We start from the raw sequence: 22,639 nt of genomic DNA, 5'->3' as shown, positions 1-22,639 counted from the left end.
TGCTTGCATTGCATAGAGAAGCCCAGAGACCCAGTGATGACATCATTGGGACTAAAATAAAATATGTCATGGAAATGTTGATGGGGGAAGGAGGGGGAAGGGGGGGTGCAGGGAAGGCAAATTATAATCAGTTTAACTTCAGCTTCAACAAGTGATGTCTCTTCATTCTCACACTTTGGAATAAGGTTACCTGTTAGCGGGCGGAGTCGGTCGGTGGGCGTGTCTCTGGTTCCAGCTGGGGGCGGTCGGCTCTGTGTTGGACCTCTTCTGCTGGCTGTGGATGGCTGGTTGGCTGGCGCCCTCTTCAGACAGACTCTGCTCGATGGCCATCTGTATCAGTTCTTCTTCACTCAAACTGCTGTACAGACTGTACTCCTCCGATCCCAGAGTGCGCTGTGCCGGCCCCGCCGCCGAAATCTGCATCGCCATGTCCGGTCCAAGATCTGTGGAGCGAGATATGGAGGAACGACCAATCAAACATAGGTCCAGGACACGATAACATGCGTGTGTCAACTCACCGCAGCAAAATGCTTAAACTGACATAAAAAAGAAGCATATCCCTCTATAGTGTGTACTTCTCTCAGTCCAGAGCACTAAGTGCCATTTCTGTCTGCTGCTTCCTTCCTCTGCTATCTGCATGAGTCTCCTCCCCCCTCCCCTCTACTCCCCTCCCCTCCTCCCTCCTCCTTCCTCTGCTATCTGCATGAGTCTCCTCCCCCCTCCTCTCTCCTCTTCTATCTGCATGAGTCTCCTCCCCCCTCCCCTCTACTCCCCTCCCCTCCTCCTTCCTCTGCTATCTGCATGAGTCTCCTCCCCCCTCCTCTCTCCTCTTCTATCTGCATGAGTCTCCTCCCCCCTCCCCTCTACTCCCCTCCCCTCCTCCTTCCTCTGCTATCTGCATGAGTCTCCTCCCCCCTCCCCTCTACTCCCCTCCCCTCCTCCTTCCTCTGCTATCTGCATGAGTCTCCTCCCCCCCTCCTCTCTCCTCTTCTATCTGCATGAGTCTCCTCCCCCCTCCCCTCTACTCCCCTCCCCTCCTCCTTCCTCTGCTATCTGCATGAGTCTCCTCCCCCCTCCTCTCTCCTCTTCTATCTGCATGAGTCTCCTCCCCTCTCCTCCTCCCTCCTCCGCTATCTGCATGAGTCTCCTCTCCTCCCCTCCTCCTTCCTCTGCTATCTGCATGAGTCTCCTCCCCCCTCCCCTCTACTCCCCTACCCTCCTCCTTCCTCTGCTATCTGCATGAGTCTCCTCCCCCCTCCTCTCTCCTCTTCTATCTGCATGAGTCTCCTCCCCCCTCCCCTCTACTCCCCTCCCCTCCTCCTTCCTCTGCTATCTGCATGAGTCTCCTCCCCCCCTCCTCTCTCCTCTTCTATCTGCATGAGTCTCCTCCCCCCTCCCCTCTACTCCCCTCCCCTCCTCCTTCCTCTGCTATCTGCATGAGTCTCCTCCCCCCTCCTCTCTCCTCTTCTATCTGCATGAGTCTCCTCTCCTCTCCTCCTCCTTCCTCTGCTATCTGCATGAGTCTCCTCCCCTCTCCTCCTCCCTCCTCCGCTATCTGCATGAGTCTCCTCTCCTCCTCCTTCCTCTGCTATCTGCATGAGTCTCCTCCCCTCTCCTCCTCCCTCCTCCGCTATCTGCATGAGTCTCCTCCCCTCTCCTCCTCCCTCCTCTGCTATCTGCATGAGTCTCCTCCCCTCTCCCCTCTACTCCCCTCTCCTCCTCCCTCCTCCTTCCTCTGCTATCTGCATGAGTCTCCTCCCCTCTCCTCTTCTATCTGCATGAGTCATTTCTGACACGTTTTCCTGACACCAAGATATACATGGTGACAGGGGAGGGAGCTCCAGCACACAGCCTGTGATTGACAGCCCCAGCTCTGTTCCTGTGTGCTGTGTGAAAGGGGGGGGGGGTGTCCCTTCCATCCAATCAACTCTTAGGCTGCATTCACACCCAAGTGTCGTGATTTTGAGTGTTTGTTCTGGCACCTCTACATGTTATACAATGTATCATTTCCTTCTTTTAGATCGAAAGAATTAACTTCCGTCTGTAAATGAGGGCAGTTAAAAGACTAAACCTATTCCGGACATTTGTTGCTCACAAGTTAAATTCAGTATTTTTTGCTAGAAAATTACTTTTAACACCCAAACATTATATACTGTATATATATATTTTTTAGCAGAGAACCTAGAGAATAAAATGGCGGTTGTTGCAATATTTTCAATGTATTTGTGCAGCGGTCTTTCAAACGTAATTTTTTGGAAAAAAATACACTTTAATGAATCTTGAAAAAAAGAAAAAGTAAAGTTAGCCCAATTTTTTGGTATAATGAGAAAGATAATGTTATGCCGATAATCAGGGTCTTTATTCTACCAATTCATACCAGCATAGACCCTAATGCCCCATACACACGTGCAGATTGTCGGCCGAAAATGTTCGGCCGCCGAACGATCGGCCGATTTTCGGCTTGTTAGTATGATGCTTCCGACAGCCGACAGCGCACTTTCGGCCGAAAAGAATCTGTCGTGCAGGCATCAAAATTTTTGTATGCCGACACCAGAACGGCCGATTGTTTGCCAGTCAGTACAGAATTCGGCCGACAGACAGCAGATTTGCAAGGCTGGGCATGCTCAGAAAAGAAAAAACACAGGGAAAGTTAACCATTACATGACATCACTTCTGCAGTCAGCTGTAGTCGGCGGACAAAATTCTTGTGCAGTCTTTAGGACTTTTCAACAGACACCGACAGCCTGGGGACAAAAGACGGCCGATCGTTCGGCCGACAATCAGTACGTGTGTACGAGGCTTAACACATCACACAGTCCATACCAGTATAGATCCTCACACATTATCCAGCCCATACCAGTATACAGTATATCCCAACACATTACCCAGTCCATACCAGTATAGATCCTAACACTTTACTCAGTCCATACCAGTATAGATCCTAACACTTTACTCAGTCCATACCAGTATAGATCCTAACACCTTACCCAGTCCATACCAGTATAGATCCTAGCACATTACCCAGTCCATACCAGTATAGATCCTAACACATTACCCAGTCCATACCAGTATAGATCCTAACACATCACCCAGCCCATACCAGTATAGATCCTAACACATTATCCAGTCCATACCAGTATAGATCTCAACACAATACCCAGTCCATACCAGTATAGATCCTGACACATTACCCAGTCCATACCAGTATAGATCCTAACACATTACCCAGTCCATACCAGTATAGATCCTAACACATTACCCAGTCCATACCAGTATAGATCCTAACACATCACCCAGCCCATACCAGTATAGATCCTAACACATTATCCAGTCCATACCAGTATAGATCTCAACACATTACCCAGTCCATACCAGTATAGATCCTGACACATTACCCAGTCCATACCAGTATAGATCCTAACACATCACCCAGCCCATACCAGTATAGATCCTAACACATTATCCAGTCCATACCAGTATAGATCTCAACACAATACCCAGCCCATACCAGTATAGATCCTGACACATTACCCAGTCCATACCAGTATAGATCCGAACACATTACCCAGTCCATACCAGTATAGATCCTAACACATTACCCAGTCCATACCAGTATAGATCCTAACACATCACCCAGCCCATACCAGTATAGATCCTAACACATTATCCAGTCCATACCAGTATAGATCTCAACACATTACCCAGTCCATACCAGTATAGATCCTGACACATTACCCAGTCCATACCAGTATAGATCCTAACACATCACCCAGCCCATACCAGTATAGATCCTAACACATTATCCAGTCCATACCAGTATAGATCTCAACACAATACCCAGCCCATACCAGTATAGATCCTGACACATTACCCAGTCCATACCAGTATAGATCCAAACACATTACTCAGTCCATACCAGTATAGATCCTAGCACATTACCCAGTCCATACCAGTATAGATATCCAGCATATTTTTCCCCATTGAGATCTGATGTGTTTTTATAGTCTTCCTCAGAGTATAACATTTCAAGACCCAAGGTGACATGTAACAATAATGTCACCAGAGGGCGCTACAAGTCAGTCAGATATTCTCACTCCGGAGTTCTGTTTTTTTATGGTCCTGCAATTTTCTGGTTTTCATCATACTTTCTTCTTCTTGTTTAAAGCTGAACTCCGAGCAATGATTAAAGACACAGATTAAAGCAGTAATAAACCCAAAACCAGAAATCTCACATATTTCAGCTTACCCACCATTGGATGTGGCGGCTGCGTTAGTTTTCCTGTTTTCGGCTTTTTTCCCTCTGTTTTCACCTGGTGATCTGACCAGTAACACATCTGACCTCCTGTATTAGAGTGCCTCCCCCCCTCAACTCTGAAGGAAGGAGCACAGGGGGCACCTTTGGACAGCAGCATTAATCAGTCAGGGGGGAGGGGAGTGTTAGATGGATTAGCAGATTTGAATACACTAACAAATTAAAGGCAAACTCCAGCTCATACTTTATAATAACTTAAAGTTTTTTTCCTTTTGGGATAAAGGTTTTATACAAATAAATAAAAGCCAATCATTGTAAGCACCGCTACTAAATGGTTTGTCTCATCCCTGTAACTGATACATTCTGCTGGAGAGTTTGTTCTTTTGAAAAACAACAAACTTGCTGGCTGGATCACCAGATAAAAACCTAAGGCCCCATTCACAATTGTGCAACTTGTCATGCGACTTTGGACCCCGCAGTCACACCCCATGTTCCCAGCGTTCATTTTTGTGTGACTTAAAGCTGCAGCAATGTCCTGGCTATAGCTGAAAGACGGCTACAGCGGGGACCTCAAATGCCGGGAGGGCGTCCATGTGCGTCCTCCTGTTCTCGCACGGTGCGTTCTGTGATCGCTGAGTTCTTGGGACTCAGCGTATCACACAGCAGGGTAAAGGGCCAATCAGAGCGGGCCCTTTACCTCGGGATTAGCTGTCAGGCAAGTAAACAGAAGCCGGTCACCAGCTTTTTTTTCCCTTTATGATGTCAGCATGAGGGCCATCGATCCCCTTAATGCCCATCAGTGCTGCAAATCTGTGCCCTCCAGTGCTGCAAATCTGTACCCACCAGTGCCACATATCAGTGCCTATCAGTACTACAAATCAGACTCACCAGTGCCACCTATCAGTGCCCATCAGTACTGCAAATCAGTGCTCACCAGTGCCACCTATCAGTGCCCATCAGTACTGCTAAGCAGTGCCCACTAGTGGCATCTATCAGTGCTGCAAATCCGTGCCCACCAGTATCAAGTAGCAGTCCCCATCAGTACTGACAATCAGTGCCCATCAGTGCCTCATCATCAGTGCCTCATCATCAGTGCCCACCAGTGCTGACCATCAGTGACACCTATCTTTGCCCATCAGTGCTGCCTATCAATGTCCACCAGTGCCACCTATCAGTGCCCATCAGTGCCGCCTATAAGTGCCACCTTTCCTTGCCACTTATCCGTGCAGCCTCATCAGTGCCTCCTGATCAGTTTACGCCAGTGCCCATCAGTGCCACCTATCAGTGCAGCCTCATCAGTGCCTCCTGATCAGTGCCCACCAGTGCCGCCTATCAGTGCCCATCAGTAAGGGAGAAAAAATACCTGTTTGCAAAATTTTATACCAAAATATGAAAAACGTTTTATTTAAAATTTTCGGTCTTTTTTTGTTTGGCAAAAAATAAAACCCTCCAATGATGATTAAATACCACCAAAAGAAAGCTCAGTTTGTGTGAAAAAAGAAAATGATAAAAATGTCATATGGATACAGTGTAGCATGACCGCGCAATTGTCATTCAAAGTGTGACAGCGCTGAAAGCTGAAAATTGGTCTGGGCAGGAAGGGGGTGAAAGTGCCATTTCTTCTCTCCCTTCCCCGTTCTGATCTCTCCTGGCCCCGCTGTTTCCTCTCTCCCTTCCCTGTTCTGATCTCTCCTGGCCCCACTGTTTCCTCTCTCCCTTCCCCGCTCTGATCTCTCCTGGCCCCACTGTTTCCTCTCTCCCTTCCCCGTTCTGATCTCTCCTGGCCCCGCTGTTTCCTCTCTCCCTTCCCCGCTCTGATCTCTCCTGGCCCCACTGTTTCCTCTCTCCCTTCCCCGCTCTGATCTCTCCTGGCCCCACTGTTTCCTCTCTCCCTTCCCCGTTCTGATCTCTCCCGGCCCCACTGTTTCCTCTCTCCCTTCCCCGTTCTGATCTCTCCTGGCCCCGCTGTTTCCTCTCTCCCTTCCCCGTTCTGATCTCTCCTGGCCCTGCCATTTCTTCTCTCCCTTCCCCGTTCTGATCTCTCCTGGCCCCACTGTTTCCTCCCTCCCTTCCCCGTTCTGATCTCTCCTGGCCCCGCTGTTTCCTCTCTCCCTTCCCTGTTCTGATCTCTCCTGGCCCCACTGTTTCCTCTCTCCCTTCCCCGCTCTGATCTCTCCTGGCCCCACTGTTTCCTCTCTCCCTTCCCCGTTCTGATCTCTCCTGGCCCCGCTGTTTCCTCTCTCCCTTCCCCGCTCTGATCTCTCCTGGCCCCACTGTTTCCTCTCTCCCTTCCCCGCTCTGATCTCTCCTGGCCCCACTGTTTCCTCTCTCCCTTCCCCGTTCTGATCTCTCCCGGCCCCACTGTTTCCTCTCTCCCTTCCCCGTTCTGATCTCTCCTGGCCCCGCTGTTTCCTCTCTCCCTTCCCCGTTCTGATCTCTCCTGGCCCCGCTGTTTCCTCTCTCCCTTCCCCGTTCTGATCTCTCCTGGCCCTGCCATTTCTTCTCTCCCTTCCCCGTTCTGATCTCTCCTGGCCCCACTGTTTCCTCCCTCCCTTCCCCGTTCTGATCTCTCCTGGCCCCGCTGTTTCCTCTCTCCCTTCCCTGTTCTGATCTCTCCTGGCCCGCCATTTCCTCTCTCCCTTCCCTGTTCTGATCTCTCCCGGCCCCACCGTTTCCTCTCTCCCTTCCCCGTTCTGATCTCTCCTGGCCCCGCTGTTTCCTCTCTCCCTTCCCCGTTCTGATCTCTCCTGGCCCTGCCATTTCTTCTCTCCCTTCCCCGTTCTGATCTCTCCTGGCCCCACTGTTTCCTCCCTCCCTTCCCCGTTCTGATCTCTCCTGGCCCCACTGTTTCCTCTCTCCCTTCCCCGTTCTGATCTCTCCTGGCCCCGCTGTTTCCTCTCTCCCTTCCCCGCTCTGATCTCTCCTGGCCCCACTGTTTCCTCTCTCCCTTCCCCGTTCTGATCTCTCCTGGCCCCACTGTTTCCTCTCTCCCTTCCCCGTTCTGATCTCTCCTGGCCCCGCTGTTTCCTCTCTCCCTTCCCCGTTCTGATCTCTCCTGGCCCCGCTGTTTCCTCTCTCCCTTCCTCATTCTGATCTCTCCTGGCCCCGCTGTTTCCTCTCTCCCTTCCCCGTTCTGATCTCTCCTGGTCCCGCTGTTTCCTCTCTCCCTTCCCCGTTCTGATCTCTCCTGGCCCCGCCATTTCCTCTCTCCCTTCCCCTTTCTGATTTCTCCTGGCCCCGCCATTTCTTCTCTCCCTTCCCCGTTCTGATCTCTCCTGGCCCCACTGTTTCCTCCCTCCCTTCCCCGTTCTGATCTCTCCTGGCCCCGCTGTTTCCTCTCTCCCTTCCCTGTTCTGATCTCTCCTGGCCCGCCATTTCCTCTCTCCCTTCCCTGTTCTGATCTCTCCCGGCCCCACCGTTTCCTCTCTCCCTTCCCCGTTCTGATCTCTCCTGGCCCCGCTGTTTCCTCTCTCCCTTCCCCGTTCTGATCTCTCCTGGCCCTGCCATTTCTTCTCTCCCTTCCCCGTTCTGATCTCTCCTGGCCCCACTGTTTCCTCCCTCCCTTCCCCGTTCTGATCTCTCTTGGCCCCACTGTTTCCTCTCTCTCTTCCTCGTTCTGATCTCTCCTGGCCCCGCTGTTTCCTCTCTCCCTTCCCCGTTCTGATCTCTCCTGGCCCCGCTGTTTCCTCTCTCCCTTCCCCGTTCTGATCTCTCCTGGCCCCATCGTTTCCTCTCTCCCTTCCCCGTTCTGATCTCTCCTGGCCCCGCTGTTTCCTCTCTCCCTTCCCCGTTCTGATCTCTCCTGGCCCCGCTGTTTCCTCTCTCCCTTCCCTGTTCTGATCTCTCCTGGCCCTGCCATTTCTCCTCTCCCTTCCCCGTTCTGATCTCTCCTGGCCCCGCTGTTTCCTCTCTCCCTTCCCTGTTCTGATCTCTCCCAGCCCCACCGTTTCCTCTCTCCCTTCCCCGTTCTGATCTCTCCTGGCCCCGCTGTTTCCTCTCTCCCTTCCCCGTTCTGATCTCTCCTGGCCCCACTGTTTCCTCTCTCCCTTCCCCATTCTGATCTCTCCCGGCCCCGCTGTTTCCTCTCTCCCTTCCCCGTTCTGATCTCTCCTGGCCCCGCTGTTTTCTCTCTCCCTTCCCCGTTCTGATCTCTCCTGGCCCGCCATTTCCTCTCTCCCTTCCCTGTTCTGATCTCTCCCGGCCCCACCGTTTCCTCTCTCCCTTCCCCGTTCTGATCTCTCCTGGCCCCGCTGTTTCCTCTCTCCCTTCCCCGTTCTGATCTCTCCTGGCCCCGCCATTTCCTCTCTCCCTTCCCCTTTCTGATTTCTCCTGGCCCTGCCATTTCTTCTCTCCCTTCCCCGTTCTGATCTCTCCTGGCCCCACTGTTTCCTCCCTCCCTTCCCCGTTCTGATCTCTCCTGGCCCCGCTGTTTCCTCTCTCCCTTCCCTGTTCTGATCTCTCCTGGCCCGCCATTTCCTCTCTCCCTTCCCTGTTCTGATCTCTCCTGGCCCGCCATTTCCTCTCTCCCTTCCCTGTTCTGATCTCTCCTGGCCCCGCTGTTTCCTCTCTCCCTTCCCCGTTCTGATCTCTCCTGGCCCCGCTGTTTCCTCTCTCCCTTCCCCGTTCTGATCTCTCCTGGCCCTGCCATTTCTTCTCTCCCTTCCCCGTTCTGATCTCTCCTGGCCCCACTGTTTCCTCCCTCCCTTCCCCGTTCTGATCTCTCTTGGCCCCACTGTTTCCTCTCTCCCTTCCCCGTTCTGATCTCTCCTGGCCCCACTGTTTCCTCTCTCCCTTCCCCGCTCTGATCTCTCCTGGCCCCGCTGTTTCCTCTCTCCCTTTCCCGCTCTGATCTCTCCTGGCCCCGCTGTTTCCTCTCTCCCTTCCCCGTTCTGATCTCTCCTGGCCCCGCTGTTTCCTCTCTCCCTTCCCCGTTCTGATCTCTCCTGGCCCCGCCATTTCCTCTCTCCCTTCCCTGTTCGTATCTCTCCCGGCCCCATCGTTTCCTCTCTCCCTTCCCCATTCTGATCTCTCCTGGCCCCGCTGTTTCCTCTCTCCCTTCCCCGTTCTGATCTCTCCTGGCCCCGCTGTTTCCTCTCTCCCTTCCCTGTTCTGATTGCTCCTGGCCCTGCCATTTCTCCTCTCCCTTAACCGTTCTGATCTCTCCTGGCCCCGCTGTTTCCTCTCTCCCTTCCCTGTTCTGATCTCTCCTAGCCCCACCGTTTCCTCTCTCCCTTCCCCGTTCTGATCTCTCCTGGCCCCGCTGTTTCCTCTCTCCCTTCCCCGTTCTGATCTCTCCTGGCCCCGCTGTTTCCTCTCTCCCTTCCCCGTTCTGATCTCTCCTGGCCCGCCATTTCCTCTCTCCCTTCCCTGTTCTGATCTCTCCCAGCCCCACCGTTTCCTCTCTCCCTTCCCCGTTCTGATCTCTCCTGGCCCCGCTGTTTCCTCCCTCCCTTCCCTGTTCTGATCTCTCTTGGCCCCACTGTTTCCTCTCTCCCTTCCCCGTTCTGATCTCTCCTGGCCCCACTGTTTCCTCTCTCCCTTCCCCGCTCTGATCTCTCCTGGCCCCGCTGTTTCCTCTCTCCCTTCCCCGCTCTGATCTCTCCTGGCCCCACTGTTTCCTCTCTCCCTTCCCCGTTCTTATCTCTCCTGGCCCCGCTGTTTCCTCTCTCCCTTCCCCGTTCTGATCTCTCCTGGCCCCGCCATTTCCTCTCTCCCTTCCCTGTTCTGATCTCTCCCGGCCCCATCGTTTCCTCTCTCCCTTCCCCGTTCTGATCTCTCCTGGCCCCGCTGTTTCCTCTCTCCCTTCCCCGTTCTGATCTCTCCTGGTCCCGCTGTTTCCTCTCTCCCTTCCCTGTTCTAATTGCTCCTGGCCCTGCCATTTCTCCTCTCCCTTCCCCGTTCTGATCTCTCCTGGCCCCGCTGTTTCCTCTCTCCCTTCCCTGTTCTGATCTCTCCCAGCCCCACCGTTTCCTCTCTCCCTTCCCCGTTCTGATCTCTCCTGGCCCCGCTGTTTCCTCTCTCCCTTCCCCGTTCTGATCTTTCCTGGCCCCGCTGTTTCCTCTCTCCCTTCCCCGTTCTGATCTCTCCCGGCCCCATCGTTTCCTCTCTCCCTTCCCCGTTCTGATCTCTCCTGGCCCCGCTGTTTCCTCTCTCCCTTCCCCGTTCTGATCTCTCCTGGCCCCGCTGTTTCCTCTCTCCCTTCCCCGTTCTGATCTCTCCTGGCCCCGCTGTTTCCTCTCTCCCTTCCCCGTTCTGATCTCTCCTGGCCCGCCGTTTCCTCTCTCCCTTCCCCGTTCTGATCTCTCTTGGCCCCACTGTTTCCTCTCTCCCTTCCCCGTTCTGATCTCTCCTGGCCCCACTGTTTCCTCTCTCCCTTCCCCGCTCTGATCTCTCCTGGCCCCGCTGTTTCCTCTCTCCCTTCCCCGCTCTGATCTCTCCTGGCCCCGCTGTTTCCTCTCTCCCTTCCCCGTTCTGATCTCTCCTGGCCCCGCTGTTTCCTCTCTCCCTTCCCCGTTCTGATCTCTCCTGGCCCCGCCATTTCCTCTCTCCCTTCCCTGTTCTGATCTCTCCCGGCCCCATCGTTTCCTCTCTCCCTTCCCCGTTCTGATCTCTCCTGGCCCCGCTGTTTCCTCTCTCCCTTCCCCGTTCTGATCTCTCCTGGCCCCGCTGTTTCCTCTCTCCCTTCTCTGTTCTGATCTCTCCTGGCCCCGCCATTTCCTCTCTCCCTTCCCCGTTCTGATCTCTCCCGGCCCCGCTGTTTCCTCTCTCCCTTCCCCGTTCTGATCTCTCCTGGCCCCGCTGTTTCCTCTCTCCCTACCCCGTTCTGATCTCTCCTGGCCCCACTGTTTTCTCTCTCCCTTCCCCGTTCTGATCTCTCCTGGCCCCGCCATTTCCTCTCTCCCTTCCCTGTTCTGATCTCTCCCGGTCCCGCCGTTTCCTCTCTCCCTTCCCCGTTCTGATCTCTCCTGGCCCCGTTGTTTCCTCTCTCCCTTCCCTGTTCTGATCTCTCCTGGCCCCTCTGTTTCCTCACTCCCTTCCCCGTTCTGATCTCTCCTGGCCCCGTTGTTTCCTCTCTCCCTTCCCTGTTCTGATCTCTCCTGGTCCTGTTGTTTCCTCTCTCCCTTCCCCATTCTGATTTCTCCCGGCCCTGCTGTTTCCTCTCTCCCTTCCCCATTCTGATTTCTCCTGGCCCCACTGTTTCCTCTCTCCCTTCCCCGATCTCTCCTGGCCCCGCTGTTTCCTCACTCTCACTCCCTTCCCCGATCTCTCCTGGCCCGCTGTTTCCTCACTCCCTTCCCCGTTCTGATCTCTCCTGGCCCCACTGTTTCCTCTCTCCCTTCCCCGTTCTGATCTCTCCTGGCCCCACTGTTTCCTCTCTCCCTTCCCCGTTCTGATCTCTCCTGGCCCTGCCATTTCCTCTCTCCCTTCCCCATTCTGATCTCTCCTGGCCCCACTGTTTCCTCTCTCCCTTCCCCGTTCTGATCTCTCCTGGCCCCGCTGTTTCCTCTCTCCCTTCCCCGTTCTGATCTCTCCTGGCCCCGCCATTTCCTCTCTCCCTTCCCTGTTCTGATCTCTCCCGGCCCCATCGTTTCCTCTCTCCCTTCCCGGTTCTGATCTCTCCTGGCCCCGCTGTTTCCTCTCTCCCTTCCCCGTTCTGAACTCTCCTGGCCCCGCTGTTTCCTCTCTCCCTTCTCTGTTCTGATCTCTCCTGGCCCCGCCATTTCCTCTCTCCCTTCCCCGTTCTGATCTCTCCCGGCCCCGCTGTTTCCTCTCTCCCTTCCCCGTTCTGATCTCCCCTGGCCCCGCTGTTTCCTCTCTCCCTACCCCGTTCTGATCTCTCCTGGCCCCACTGTTTTCTCTCTCCCTTCCCCGTTCTGATCTCTCCTGGCCCCGCCATTTCCTCTCTCCCTTCCCTGTTCTGATCTCTCCCGGTCCCGCCGTTTCCTCTCTCCCTTCCCCGTTCTGATCTCTCCTGGCCCCGTTGTTTCCTCTCTCCCTTCCCTGTTCTGATCTCTCCTGGCCCCGCTGTTTCCTCACTCCCTTCCCCGTTCTGATCTCTCCTGGCCCCGCTGTTTCCTCTCTCCCTTCCCCGTTCTGATCTCTCCTGGCCCGCCATTTCCTCTTTCCCTTCCCTGTTCTGATCTCTCCCGGCCCCACCGTTTCCTCTCTCCCTTCCCCGTTCTGATCTCTCCTGGCCCCGCTGTTTCCTCTCTCCCTTCCCCGTTCTGATCTCTCCTGGCCCTGCCATTTCTTCTCTCCCTTCCCCGTTATGATCTCTCCTGGCCCTGTTGTTTCCTCTCTCCCTTCCCCATTCTGATTTCTCCCGGCCCCACTGTTTCCTCTCTCCCTTCCCCGTTCTGATCTCTCCTGGCCCTGCCATTTCCTCTCTCCCTTCCCCATTCTGATCTCTCCTGGCCCCACTGTTTCCTCTCTCCCTTCCCCGTTCTGATCTCTCCTGGCCCTGCTGTTTCCTCTCTCCCTTCCCCGTTCTGATCTCTCCTGGCCCCGCTGTTTCCTCTCTCCCTTCCCCATTCTGATCTCTCCTGGCCCTGCCATTTCCCTCTCCCTTCCCCATTCTGATCTCTCCAGGCCCCACTATTTCCTCTCTCCCTTCCCTGTTCTGATCTCTCCTGGCCCCGCTGTTTCCTCTCTCCCTTCCCCATTCTGATCTCTCCTGGCCCCGCTGTTTCCTCTCTCCCTTCCCCGTTCTGATCTCTCCTGGCCCCACTGTTTCCTCTCTCCCTTCCCCGTTCTGATCTCTCCTGGCCCCACTGTTTCCTCTCTCCTTTCCCCGCTCTGATCTCTCCTGGCCCCACTGTTTCCTCTCTCCCTTCCCCGTTCTGATCTCTCCTGGCCCCACTGTTTCCTCTCTCCCTTCCCCGTTCTGATCTCTCCTGGCCCCGCTGTTTCCTCTCTCCCTTCCCCGTTCTGATCTCTCCTGGCCCCGCTGTTTCCTCTCTCCCTTCCCCGTTCTGATCTCTCCTGGCCCCGCTGTTTCCTCTCTCCCTTCCCCATTCTGATCTCTCCTGGCCCCACTGTTTCCTCTCTCCCTTCCCCATTCTGATCTCTCCTGGCCCCACTGTTTCCTCTCTCCCTTCCCCGTTCTGATCTCTCCTGGCCCCGCTGTTTCCTCTCTCCCTTCCCCGTTCTGATCTCTCTTGGCCCCGCTGTTTCCTCTCTCCCTTCCCCGTTCTGATCTCGCCTGGCCCCGCTGTTTCCTCTCTCCCTTCCCCATTCTGATCTCTCCTGGCCCCGCTGTTTCCTCTCTCCCTTCCCCGTTCTGATCTCTCCTGGCCCCGCTGTTTCCTCTCTCCCTTCCCCGTTCTGATCTCTCCTGGCCCCGCTGTTTCCTCTCTCCCTTCCCCGTTCTGATCTCTCCTGGCCCCGCTGTTTCCTCTCTCCCTTCCCCATTCTGATCTCTCCTGGCCCCGCTGTTTCCTCTCTCCCTTCCCCGTTCTGATCTCTCCTGGCCGGGCTGGCCCGCCATTTCCTCTCTCCCTTCCCCGTTGGCCCCCCATCAGTATGGAGCATGTGGAAGGGGATTGTAAATGTGTAATTTACAATGTGTGATTTTTTTTTTACCGTTATGCACTGCAGGATTGGATAATGTTAGCTGGAGAAATTTAGCAGTTTCAGGCTTTGTTGTTTTAACAGTTTCTACTGTTTTGAAAAAAATTTACGTTTTATTTTTATTTAATTTTTTTATTTTTTTTTGCAGGGGAGGAAGGGGGTGAAAGTAGCTGGTCCTGCCTAGGGTGCAAAAACAATCTAGCGCCAGCCCTGTTTTCAAGATAAATGTTGTCATTTTCAGAAAGCAGAGAAGTATTATTATCATTCTTTGGACATTCGATGTCATTCGATGTACCTGGCATCGAACGCCCGATCATCTGGCTCCGCCCCATCGGAGTGTACATAAAGGAGAGATCCACCAACCAATCCCTGCACTCTGTATATAACCAGACCCGGTGTCTCAGCATTATATCACAGAATCTGTTTATACGGCGACACTTGACACAGGAAAGATAATTTGACACCACACGTGGAGCCACCCCGGTAAACAGCAACCATCTGTCCGCCCGCACAGCACAGTCAATCATGACTCTGCAGGAAAGGAAGACACTGGGGGTGCAAACACACCATGGAATGAACTCTGACCAATACTGCACCTCCAGGAATGGCCACAGGGGGCAGCATTCTACTCACACCCCAGTCAGAACCCCAGTCTGAGCAAAAACTTTTCTATATTTTCTGCTCTCTTTGATCCTCTGACTTCTGTCAACTTCCATATGCTAAACAAGCAACAAAAAAAAAAAAAAAAAATAGAATAAAAAATCTGCTGGCTGTGCACTTATTTATCTACGTATCTTATGTAATACTTTAAAAATTATAATAATTAATATAATGATATCATAATATATAATAATAATAATAATAATAATAATTATAATGTAAGTATTAGGTAGGTACATGTAAGTAAATATCAACTGCTACGACATTATAGAGAAAGTGTTTTTGCTTTCCAAACTTACAACAGCACATATGATCCATTATATAGTGTATAACATTATATGATGATAATAAAGATGAAATGTAACCCCCCCCCCCCCTCCCCTCCCCCCATCAACCCGCTAATGAAACTTTTAATTAAAACCATTCTGTTTTCATTACATATCTTATATAAGACCCAGTGATGTCATTAGTGGGTCTCTGTGCTTCTCTATCCAACACAGGCAGATCATGGCTGGTGGGAGGGGCCAGCAGCAGTGGGCTGTACATAACTTCCTGATAAAATCCCAGCACCCTGCCTCAGTACTCCTCTCCAGAGTCAGTGGATGGCCATTAGATGGGGCTGAGGATCATAGGAAACAAATACATCTTAGAAAGAAGAGATACAATGTAACAATTCTAGAGAATGCTGGCGGGAATTAGCAAATTAATGGGGATCCCATGGTAGCACTGATTGGATTTTTTTTTTTTTTTTTTGATAATTCCCTCCAGTGTTCTCTAAAATTGTTACACTGTGGCAAAATGTGTCAGTGTGAGAGAGGCTAGGCTGAAGCAGCATCTATTTTTTTCTCTCTAACTCTGGTGTTTAGGTGCTGATTTCCGGTGTGCGGCGTTCCACCTTTGCTGTTTTGTAATTCCAGAGAACGATGGAGGGAATTAGGAAATTAATAGATATCCCGTAGTAGCAATGATTCGATTTTTTTGATTATTCTCACCAGTGTTCTCTAAAAATGTTACATTGGGGTGAAATGCATCATTGGGGCATGGCCTGGGAGGAGCCAGGCTGAAGCCACATCTCTTTTCTCTCTAACTTTGGTGTGAGGCATTCCACCTTTGCTGTATTGTAATTCTAGAGAACGCTGGAGGGAATTAGCAAATGAATAGGGATCCCATAGTAGCAATGATTAGAATAATTTGATCATTCCCTCCAGTGTTCTCTAAACTTGTTACATTGGGGCAAAATGCGTCAGTCTGAGAGGAGCCAGGCTGAAGCAGCATCTATTTTCTCTCTAACTCTGGTGTGCTGAGTTCACCCTTTGCTGTTTTGTAATTGCAGGGAATTGTTAGGTATCCCGTAGTGGCAACGATTTGATTTTTTTTTGATAATTCCCTCCAGTGTTCTCTAAAATTGTTACATTTGGGTGAAATGCGTCAACAGAGCATAGCCTGGGAGGAGCCAGGCTGAAGCTGCATCTCTTTTTTCTCTAACTCTGGTGTGCTGAGTTCTACCTTTGCTGTTTTGTAATTCCAAAGAATGCTGGGGGGAATTAGAAAATTAATGGGGATCCCGTAGTAGCAATGATTTGATTTTTTTTGATGATTCCCTCCAGTGTTCTCTTAAATTGTTACACTGGGGGGAAATGCGTCAGCCGAGGAGGAGCCAAGCTGAAGCAGCATCTATTTTCTCTATAACTATGGGCTGAGTTCTAGTGTGCGGCGTTTGCTGTTTTGTAATTCCAGAGAACGCTGGAGAGAATTAGCAAATGAATGGGGATCCCGTAGTAGTGCAACGTTCTACCTTTGCTATTTTGTAATTCCAGAGAATGCTGGAGGGAATTAGAAAATCGATGAGGATCCCGTACTAGCAATGATTTGATTTTTTTGCTAATTCCCTCCAGTGTTCTCTAAAATTGTTACATTGGGGCGAAATGCGTCATTGGGGCATGGCCTGGGAGGAGACAGGCTGAAGTAGTATCTCTTTTCTCTCTAGCTCTCTAACACTGGAGTTGCAGGGTGCGGTATTCTACCTTTGCTGTTTTGTAATTCCAGAGAATGCTGGATGGAATAAAAAATTAATGGGGATCTCATAGTAGCAATGACTAAATTTTTTTTTTTTTGCTAATTCCCTCCAGTGTTCTCTAAAATTGTTACACTGGGGGGAAATGCGTCAGCCTGGGAGGAGCCAAGCTGAAGCAGCATCTATTTTCTCTCTAATTCTGGGCTGAGTCGTTCCACTTTTGCTGTTTTGTAATTCCAGAGAACGATGGAGGGTATTGGGAAATTTATAGATATCCCGTAGTAGTAATGATTCAACTTTCTTTGATTATTCTGACCAGTGTTCTCTAAAAATGTTACATTTGGGCAAAATGCGTCATTGGGGCATGGCCTGGGAGGAGCCAGGGTGAAGCCGCATCTCTTTTCTCTCTAACTTTGGTGTGCAGGATTCCAGCTTTGCTGTATTTTAATTCTAGAGAATGCTGGAGGGAATTAGCAAATGAATGGGGATCCCATAGTAGCAATGATTAGTTTGATTGGATCATTCCCTCCAGTGTTCTCTAAAATTGTTACATTGGAGTGAAATGCGTCGGAGGGGGCATAGCCTTGGAGGAGCTAGGCAGAAGTGGCATCGCTTTTCTCTCTAACTCTCCAGTGTTCTCTAAAATTGTTACATTGTATCTTTTCCTACTAAGATTGTGTTAGTTTCCTCTGATCCTTGGCTCCACCTAGTGGCCATATTGTGGTATTTTCACAATTCACTCTATTTTCATTATGAATTAATTTTAAAAACTGCCCATATTATGTGATGAACAGTCGACCAGAAGAGAAAATACCCCCAAAGAACATTTGGTTTTGCCCCATTCTCACAACAGCTGGTTAGTTCACAAAGAATGAATGTACATTCAGCACTCCTTTCAAGAGCCCTCAGTCCTGATGCAAGCAGTGGGCGGGCTCTTGGGAGGAGTTATGTAAATATCAAAAGGCCTTGATGGGTGGGTGTCAAATCTGGAGGAGTGGGTGTCTACATTGCATAGAAGAAGAGAAGAACAGAGGCCCAGTGATGACATCACTGTGACTAAAAACAGGTATGTAATGGAAAGAGAAAAGCTGTATTCAAAAAATGAAAATGTCTTTAGCGTGTTGATGGGTGTGAGGTTTGGGGTGCGGGGGCAGGGGGGGGGGTAGGAACCGCGGAATACAAAATATAAGAAGTGTAAATGTCAGCTTTAATATTTTACAGTTGTCACTGGAACAGGAAGTGAGGGGAAATCTTCCAATGGGGACACTTGTTCTGGTAAGAAGGGGTTTTGGGACAACAAAATGTAAAGGAAAATCTGTCCGGTGGGCACAGAGAGAATTTCAGGGAGGTTTTGGGGCTCATTGACATCACAGAACACATAATGGTGAGCACGCGGTTCCCATGCATTCTTATAACATATTTCAGTGCTTGGGTTTAGTTTTTAATTTTATGTTAATTCTATGTGCTGCAGTGCGTTATTTTGTGTTACAGCGCATCAGATTACACTGCGCAGAAATAGAACGCGTCCTTTTTTTGCTGCGCTCCATCACAGTGTTGGTCGGGTGAAGTGAAGCCGGAGGACATACATCACTTCGCATGGTTCCTGTGTTGGGGTCGTGTTGGGGGGCAGGGCTGGTGTGAATGACCCAAAACTACTGGATCCAAAACTTTCACATTTAATAAAAAAATACATTTTAGATACACTTTGAGAAGATTGAATCTAATCTCACACCCTATGCGGGGTACATCTATAGTGGGGTACATCCATAGTGGGGCACGTATATAGTGGGGTATCTCTACAGTGGGATATATCTATAGTGGGGCACGTCTATAGTGGGATACATCTATAGTGGGGCACATCTATAGTCAGGTACTTCTGTAGTGGGTTACATCTATAGTGGGTTACATCTATAGTGGTGCACATCTATAGTGGGGTGCATCTATAGTGGGATACATCTATAGTGGGGTACATCTATAGTGGGGTATGTCTATAGTGGGATACATCTATAGTGGGATACATCTATAGTGGGGTACATCTTTAGTGGTTTACATCTATAGTCCGGTACATCTATAGTGGGGTATGTCTATAGTGGGATACATCTATATTGGGAGACATCTATTGTCAGGTACATCTATAGTGGGGGTTCATCTATAGTGGGGTACATCTATGGTGGGGTACATCTATAGTGGGATACATCTATAGTGGGGTACTCTATGGTGGGGTACATCTATTGTCAGGTACATCTATAGTGGGGTACATCTATAGTGGGATACATCTATAGTGGGGTACATCTATTGTTGGGGTACATCTATAGTGGGATACATCCATAGTGGGGTACATCTATAGTGGGGTACATCTATAGTGGGTACATCTATAGTGGGGTGCATTTATAGTGGGATACATCTATAGTGGGGTATGTCTATAGTGGGATACATCTATATTGGGAGACATCTATTGTCAGGTACATCTATAGTGGGGGTTCATCTATAGTGGGGTACATCTATGGTGGGGTACATCTATGGTGGGGTACATCTATGGTGGGGTACATCTATAGTGGGGTACATCTATTGTTGGGGTACATCTATAGTGGGATACATCCATAGTGGGGTACATCTATAGTGGGTACATCTATAGTGGGGTACATCTATAGTGGGGTGCATTTATAGTGGGATACATCTATAGTGGGGTGCATTTACAGTGGGATACATCTATAGTGGGGTACATCTATAGTGGGATACATCCATAGTGGGGTACATCTATAGTGGGTACATCTATAGTGGGGTACATCTATAGTGGGGTACATCTATAGTGGGGTGCATTTACAGTGGAATACATCTATAGTGGGGTACATCTACAGTGGGATACATCTGAAGTGGGGTACATCTACATTCAGGTACATCTATAGTGGGATACATCTATAGTGGGGTACATCTACAGTGGGATACATCTGAAGTGGGGTACATCTACATTCAGGTACATCTATAGTGGGGTAAATCTATAGTGGGATACATCTATAGTGGGGACGTGATAAACAGGAGAATCAGTGACATAAAAGGGAACCCCGCCCCAGCAGGTGTTAAAATTCATTTTATTATTGACACATGCATTACCCTACTGGTTATGGCATTATCTCCTTCTGTAGGTGTAGGGACTTTATTATTGCTGTTTGTGGGGTGACTTTATTCTGTAGGTGTAGGGATGTCATAGATGTTATTTGTGGGATGACCTCATTCTGCAGGTGTGGGGATGTTGCGGATGCTATTTGTGGGGTATCTTCATTCCATGGGTGTAGGCACATCATAGATGCTATTTGTGGGGTCACCTCATTTTGTAGGTGGAGGGATGTCATATATGTTATTTGTGGTGTCACCCCATTCTGTAGGTGTAGGGATGTTATAGATGTTATTTGTGGTGTCACCCCATTCTGTAGGTGTAGGGATGTTGCAGATGCTTTTTGTGGGGTCACCTCATTCTGTAGGTGTAGGGATATCATAGAGGTTATTTGTGGGGTGACCTTGTCCCGTAGGTGCAGGGATGGTGCAGATTCTATTTGTGAGGTCACCTCATTCTGTAGGTGTAGAGATATTGCAGATGCTATTTGTGGGGTCACCTCGTTCTGCAGGTTTAGGGACATTGAAGATGTTATTGTTGGCGTCACCCCATTTTGAAGGTGTAGGGATGTCATAGATGCTATTTGTCGGACACCTTGCTCTGTAGAGGTTCGGATGTCACAGATGCTATTTGTGGGTTGACCCTGTTCTGGAGGTGTAGCGACATCATAGTGGCTATTTGTGGGTGACCTTATTCTGTGTGTGTGGGAAATCGCAGATGCTATTTGTGGGGTCACCTCATTCTTTAGGTGCAGGGACTCTTTGTGGATAACCTGGTACTGTAGGTGTAGGGACATTGCAGAGGGTATTGGTAACATTACCTTAATCTGTAAAGGATGTCTCCAATGCTTTTGTGGAGTGACCTCAATCTGTAGGTGTAGGGATGTTACAGATGCTATTTATAGGGTCACCTCATTCTTTAGGTGTAAGGACATTGTAAATGCTCTTAGTAGGGTGACCTCCATCTGTAGGTGTAGGGACATTACAGATGCTGTTTGTAGGGTCAACTTGTTCTGTAGGTGTAGGGATATTGTAGATGTTATTTATAGGGTCCCCTCATTCTTTAGGTGTAAGGAAATTGCAGATGCTCTTGGTGGGGGTCAACTCATTCTATAGGTGTAGGGGCATCATAGATGGTATTTATGGGGTGACTTTGTTCTTTAGGTGTAGGGACATTGTAAATGCTCTTAGTGGGGTGACCTCCATCTGTAGGTGTAGGGACATTGCAGATGCTGTTTGTAGGGTCAACTTGTTCTGTAGGTGTAGGGATATTGTAGATGTTATTTATGGGCTCCCCTCATTCTTTGGGTGTAGGGACATTGTAGATGCTCTTAGTGGGGTGACCTAGATCTATAGGTGTAGAGACGTTACAGATGCTGTTTGTAGGGTTACCTCGATCTATAGGTGTGGAGATGTTACAGATGCTGTTTGTAGGGTCACCTGGATCTATAGGTGTAGGGACATCACAGACGGTATTTGTAGTGTTACCTTATTTTGAAGGCGTAGGGACGTCTCTGATGTGATTTGTGGGGTTCACCAGCTCCTCTCGCAGTGCACCCCAGCAGTCCCCTCTGCCGCAGGTTATCTGAGTGACTGGCAGGCTCTTCTCTCTGGAAGTTTTAGAGTATTTCTGGAGCAACACATGACCACAAGTGACAAGCCTGAATCCCGGCCAGTCCCATATCTCATATTTCCAGTGCGGAGATTGCAGGGCGCGTCTGCTACCTCGATCCTCTGGCTGGCACAGGAGGGTTAACGCTGCCATTGCATCACTGTTTATACACTCCGAGCCGTACGCCATATATGGCCACAGAGCTGGGAATGTTCGATATCCCTCAAAAAATTCCTCCTGTGAAAGAACCTGAGGCAGATCATAATTAATGACTAAAGTTCATGGATGCACCCAGAGAAAACCCCACTCCGCCCAGAAATGTATAGAACATAGGTGATTGCGGCACAAACCCCTCTGTAATGCAATAATATTCAGAACGAAGGATAAAACGATGGTCACTGAAGCAGCAATTTATGCTTTAGGTCCCATGCACACCATGCGTTGGAACATGCGTCATTGCATGAGCACAGCTTTACCTTCATTTTTAATGGTGCCGGTTCACATCGGGACAAAAAAACGCACGTCCGTTTTTTTAGCGCGTCAACATGCGTTGTAATAATGGCAATGGCATTGCATGAAATCACATTGTAACCAGTCCCTACCATAGCAACCCCAACTTTACTCAACATTCCATTGGCCAATAAAACTCAACAAAGCAGCACAGTATGCAGGAAAATGTGCGTCAACCATGTATATAACAAAGTATAATAATGCACACAGAGAGTTGTGAACCCGGCTGGAACATTTAAAGTCATTTCCAATTGTTTAAAACCTGAAACCTTCATTAAAGTAATCCCCGGTGATCCCACCATAAAAATCCTCGTTCAGACACTTCCTGTTATAGGGTGACAACTGCCTCTCCATTGTGCTCCCATATTGTCCCCCTGCCACATGCTCCCCCTGGTGGAGACTATAAGCGGCAATGCCAACAGTCACCATGCGCCGTCCCTCTCTTCCAGTTGTGCTCCTGAGTTGTCTTGTGGTCATGCAGGCTTCCCATGGAGACTATAAGTGGCCTGTAGGACACTCATTTAGCAGCCATCGTCCATTGTGGGGACCATCACAAAACCTGCTCTGACAAATGACAAGTAGCCAGGGCCAGATCTAGACTGTCTGATCTGGGGGTGCAGTAAAAAAAAAAGTCAGGGAGCATACTGTCAACATACATTAGATTCCCCCCTTCACATCTGAGTCCCCCATCACAACAGAGCTATTCGTCCCCCCTTCACAAAGAGTCCTACCTTCAAATCTTCACAGGGATGCTTATATAAACATTGCTCATAACTGAGCTAGAGCGATACAAAGCAACATTGTTTATAAACATTGATCAGATGGGAGATAGCGAGATACAAAGTAACATTGTTTATAAACATTGATCAGACGGGAGATAGAGAGATACAAAGTAACATTGTTTATAAAC

At 50.1% G+C, this 22,639-nt stretch overlaps 1 protein-coding gene across 1 annotated transcript in view; it reads right to left on the bottom strand.

The window, feature by feature from the left end:
• Positions 1–21,337, bottom strand: part of ASB2 (ankyrin repeat and SOCS box containing 2) — an 81,980-nt gene extending 60,643 nt beyond the window's left edge. Inside the window, exons 1-2 of the mRNA XM_082275240.1 lie at positions 21,096–21,337; positions 191–443 (exon numbers count right to left, since the gene is read on the bottom strand). Coding sequence (XP_082131366.1) covers positions 191–429 — 239 coding nt within the window. The 5' untranslated portion in view covers positions 430–443; positions 21,096–21,337. The remainder of the gene's footprint in view (positions 1–190; positions 444–21,095) is intronic.
• Positions 21,338–22,639: the final 1,302 nt, after the last annotated feature.

The sequence above is a fragment of the Pelophylax lessonae genome (assembly GCF_965119305.1).
Source record: "Pelophylax lessonae genome assembly, chromosome: 13".
Lineage (NCBI taxonomy): Eukaryota > Metazoa > Chordata > Amphibia > Anura > Ranidae > Pelophylax > Pelophylax lessonae.
The sequence above is the reverse complement of the archived record's forward strand: the minus strand, read 5'-3'. Positions and strand labels throughout refer to the sequence as shown.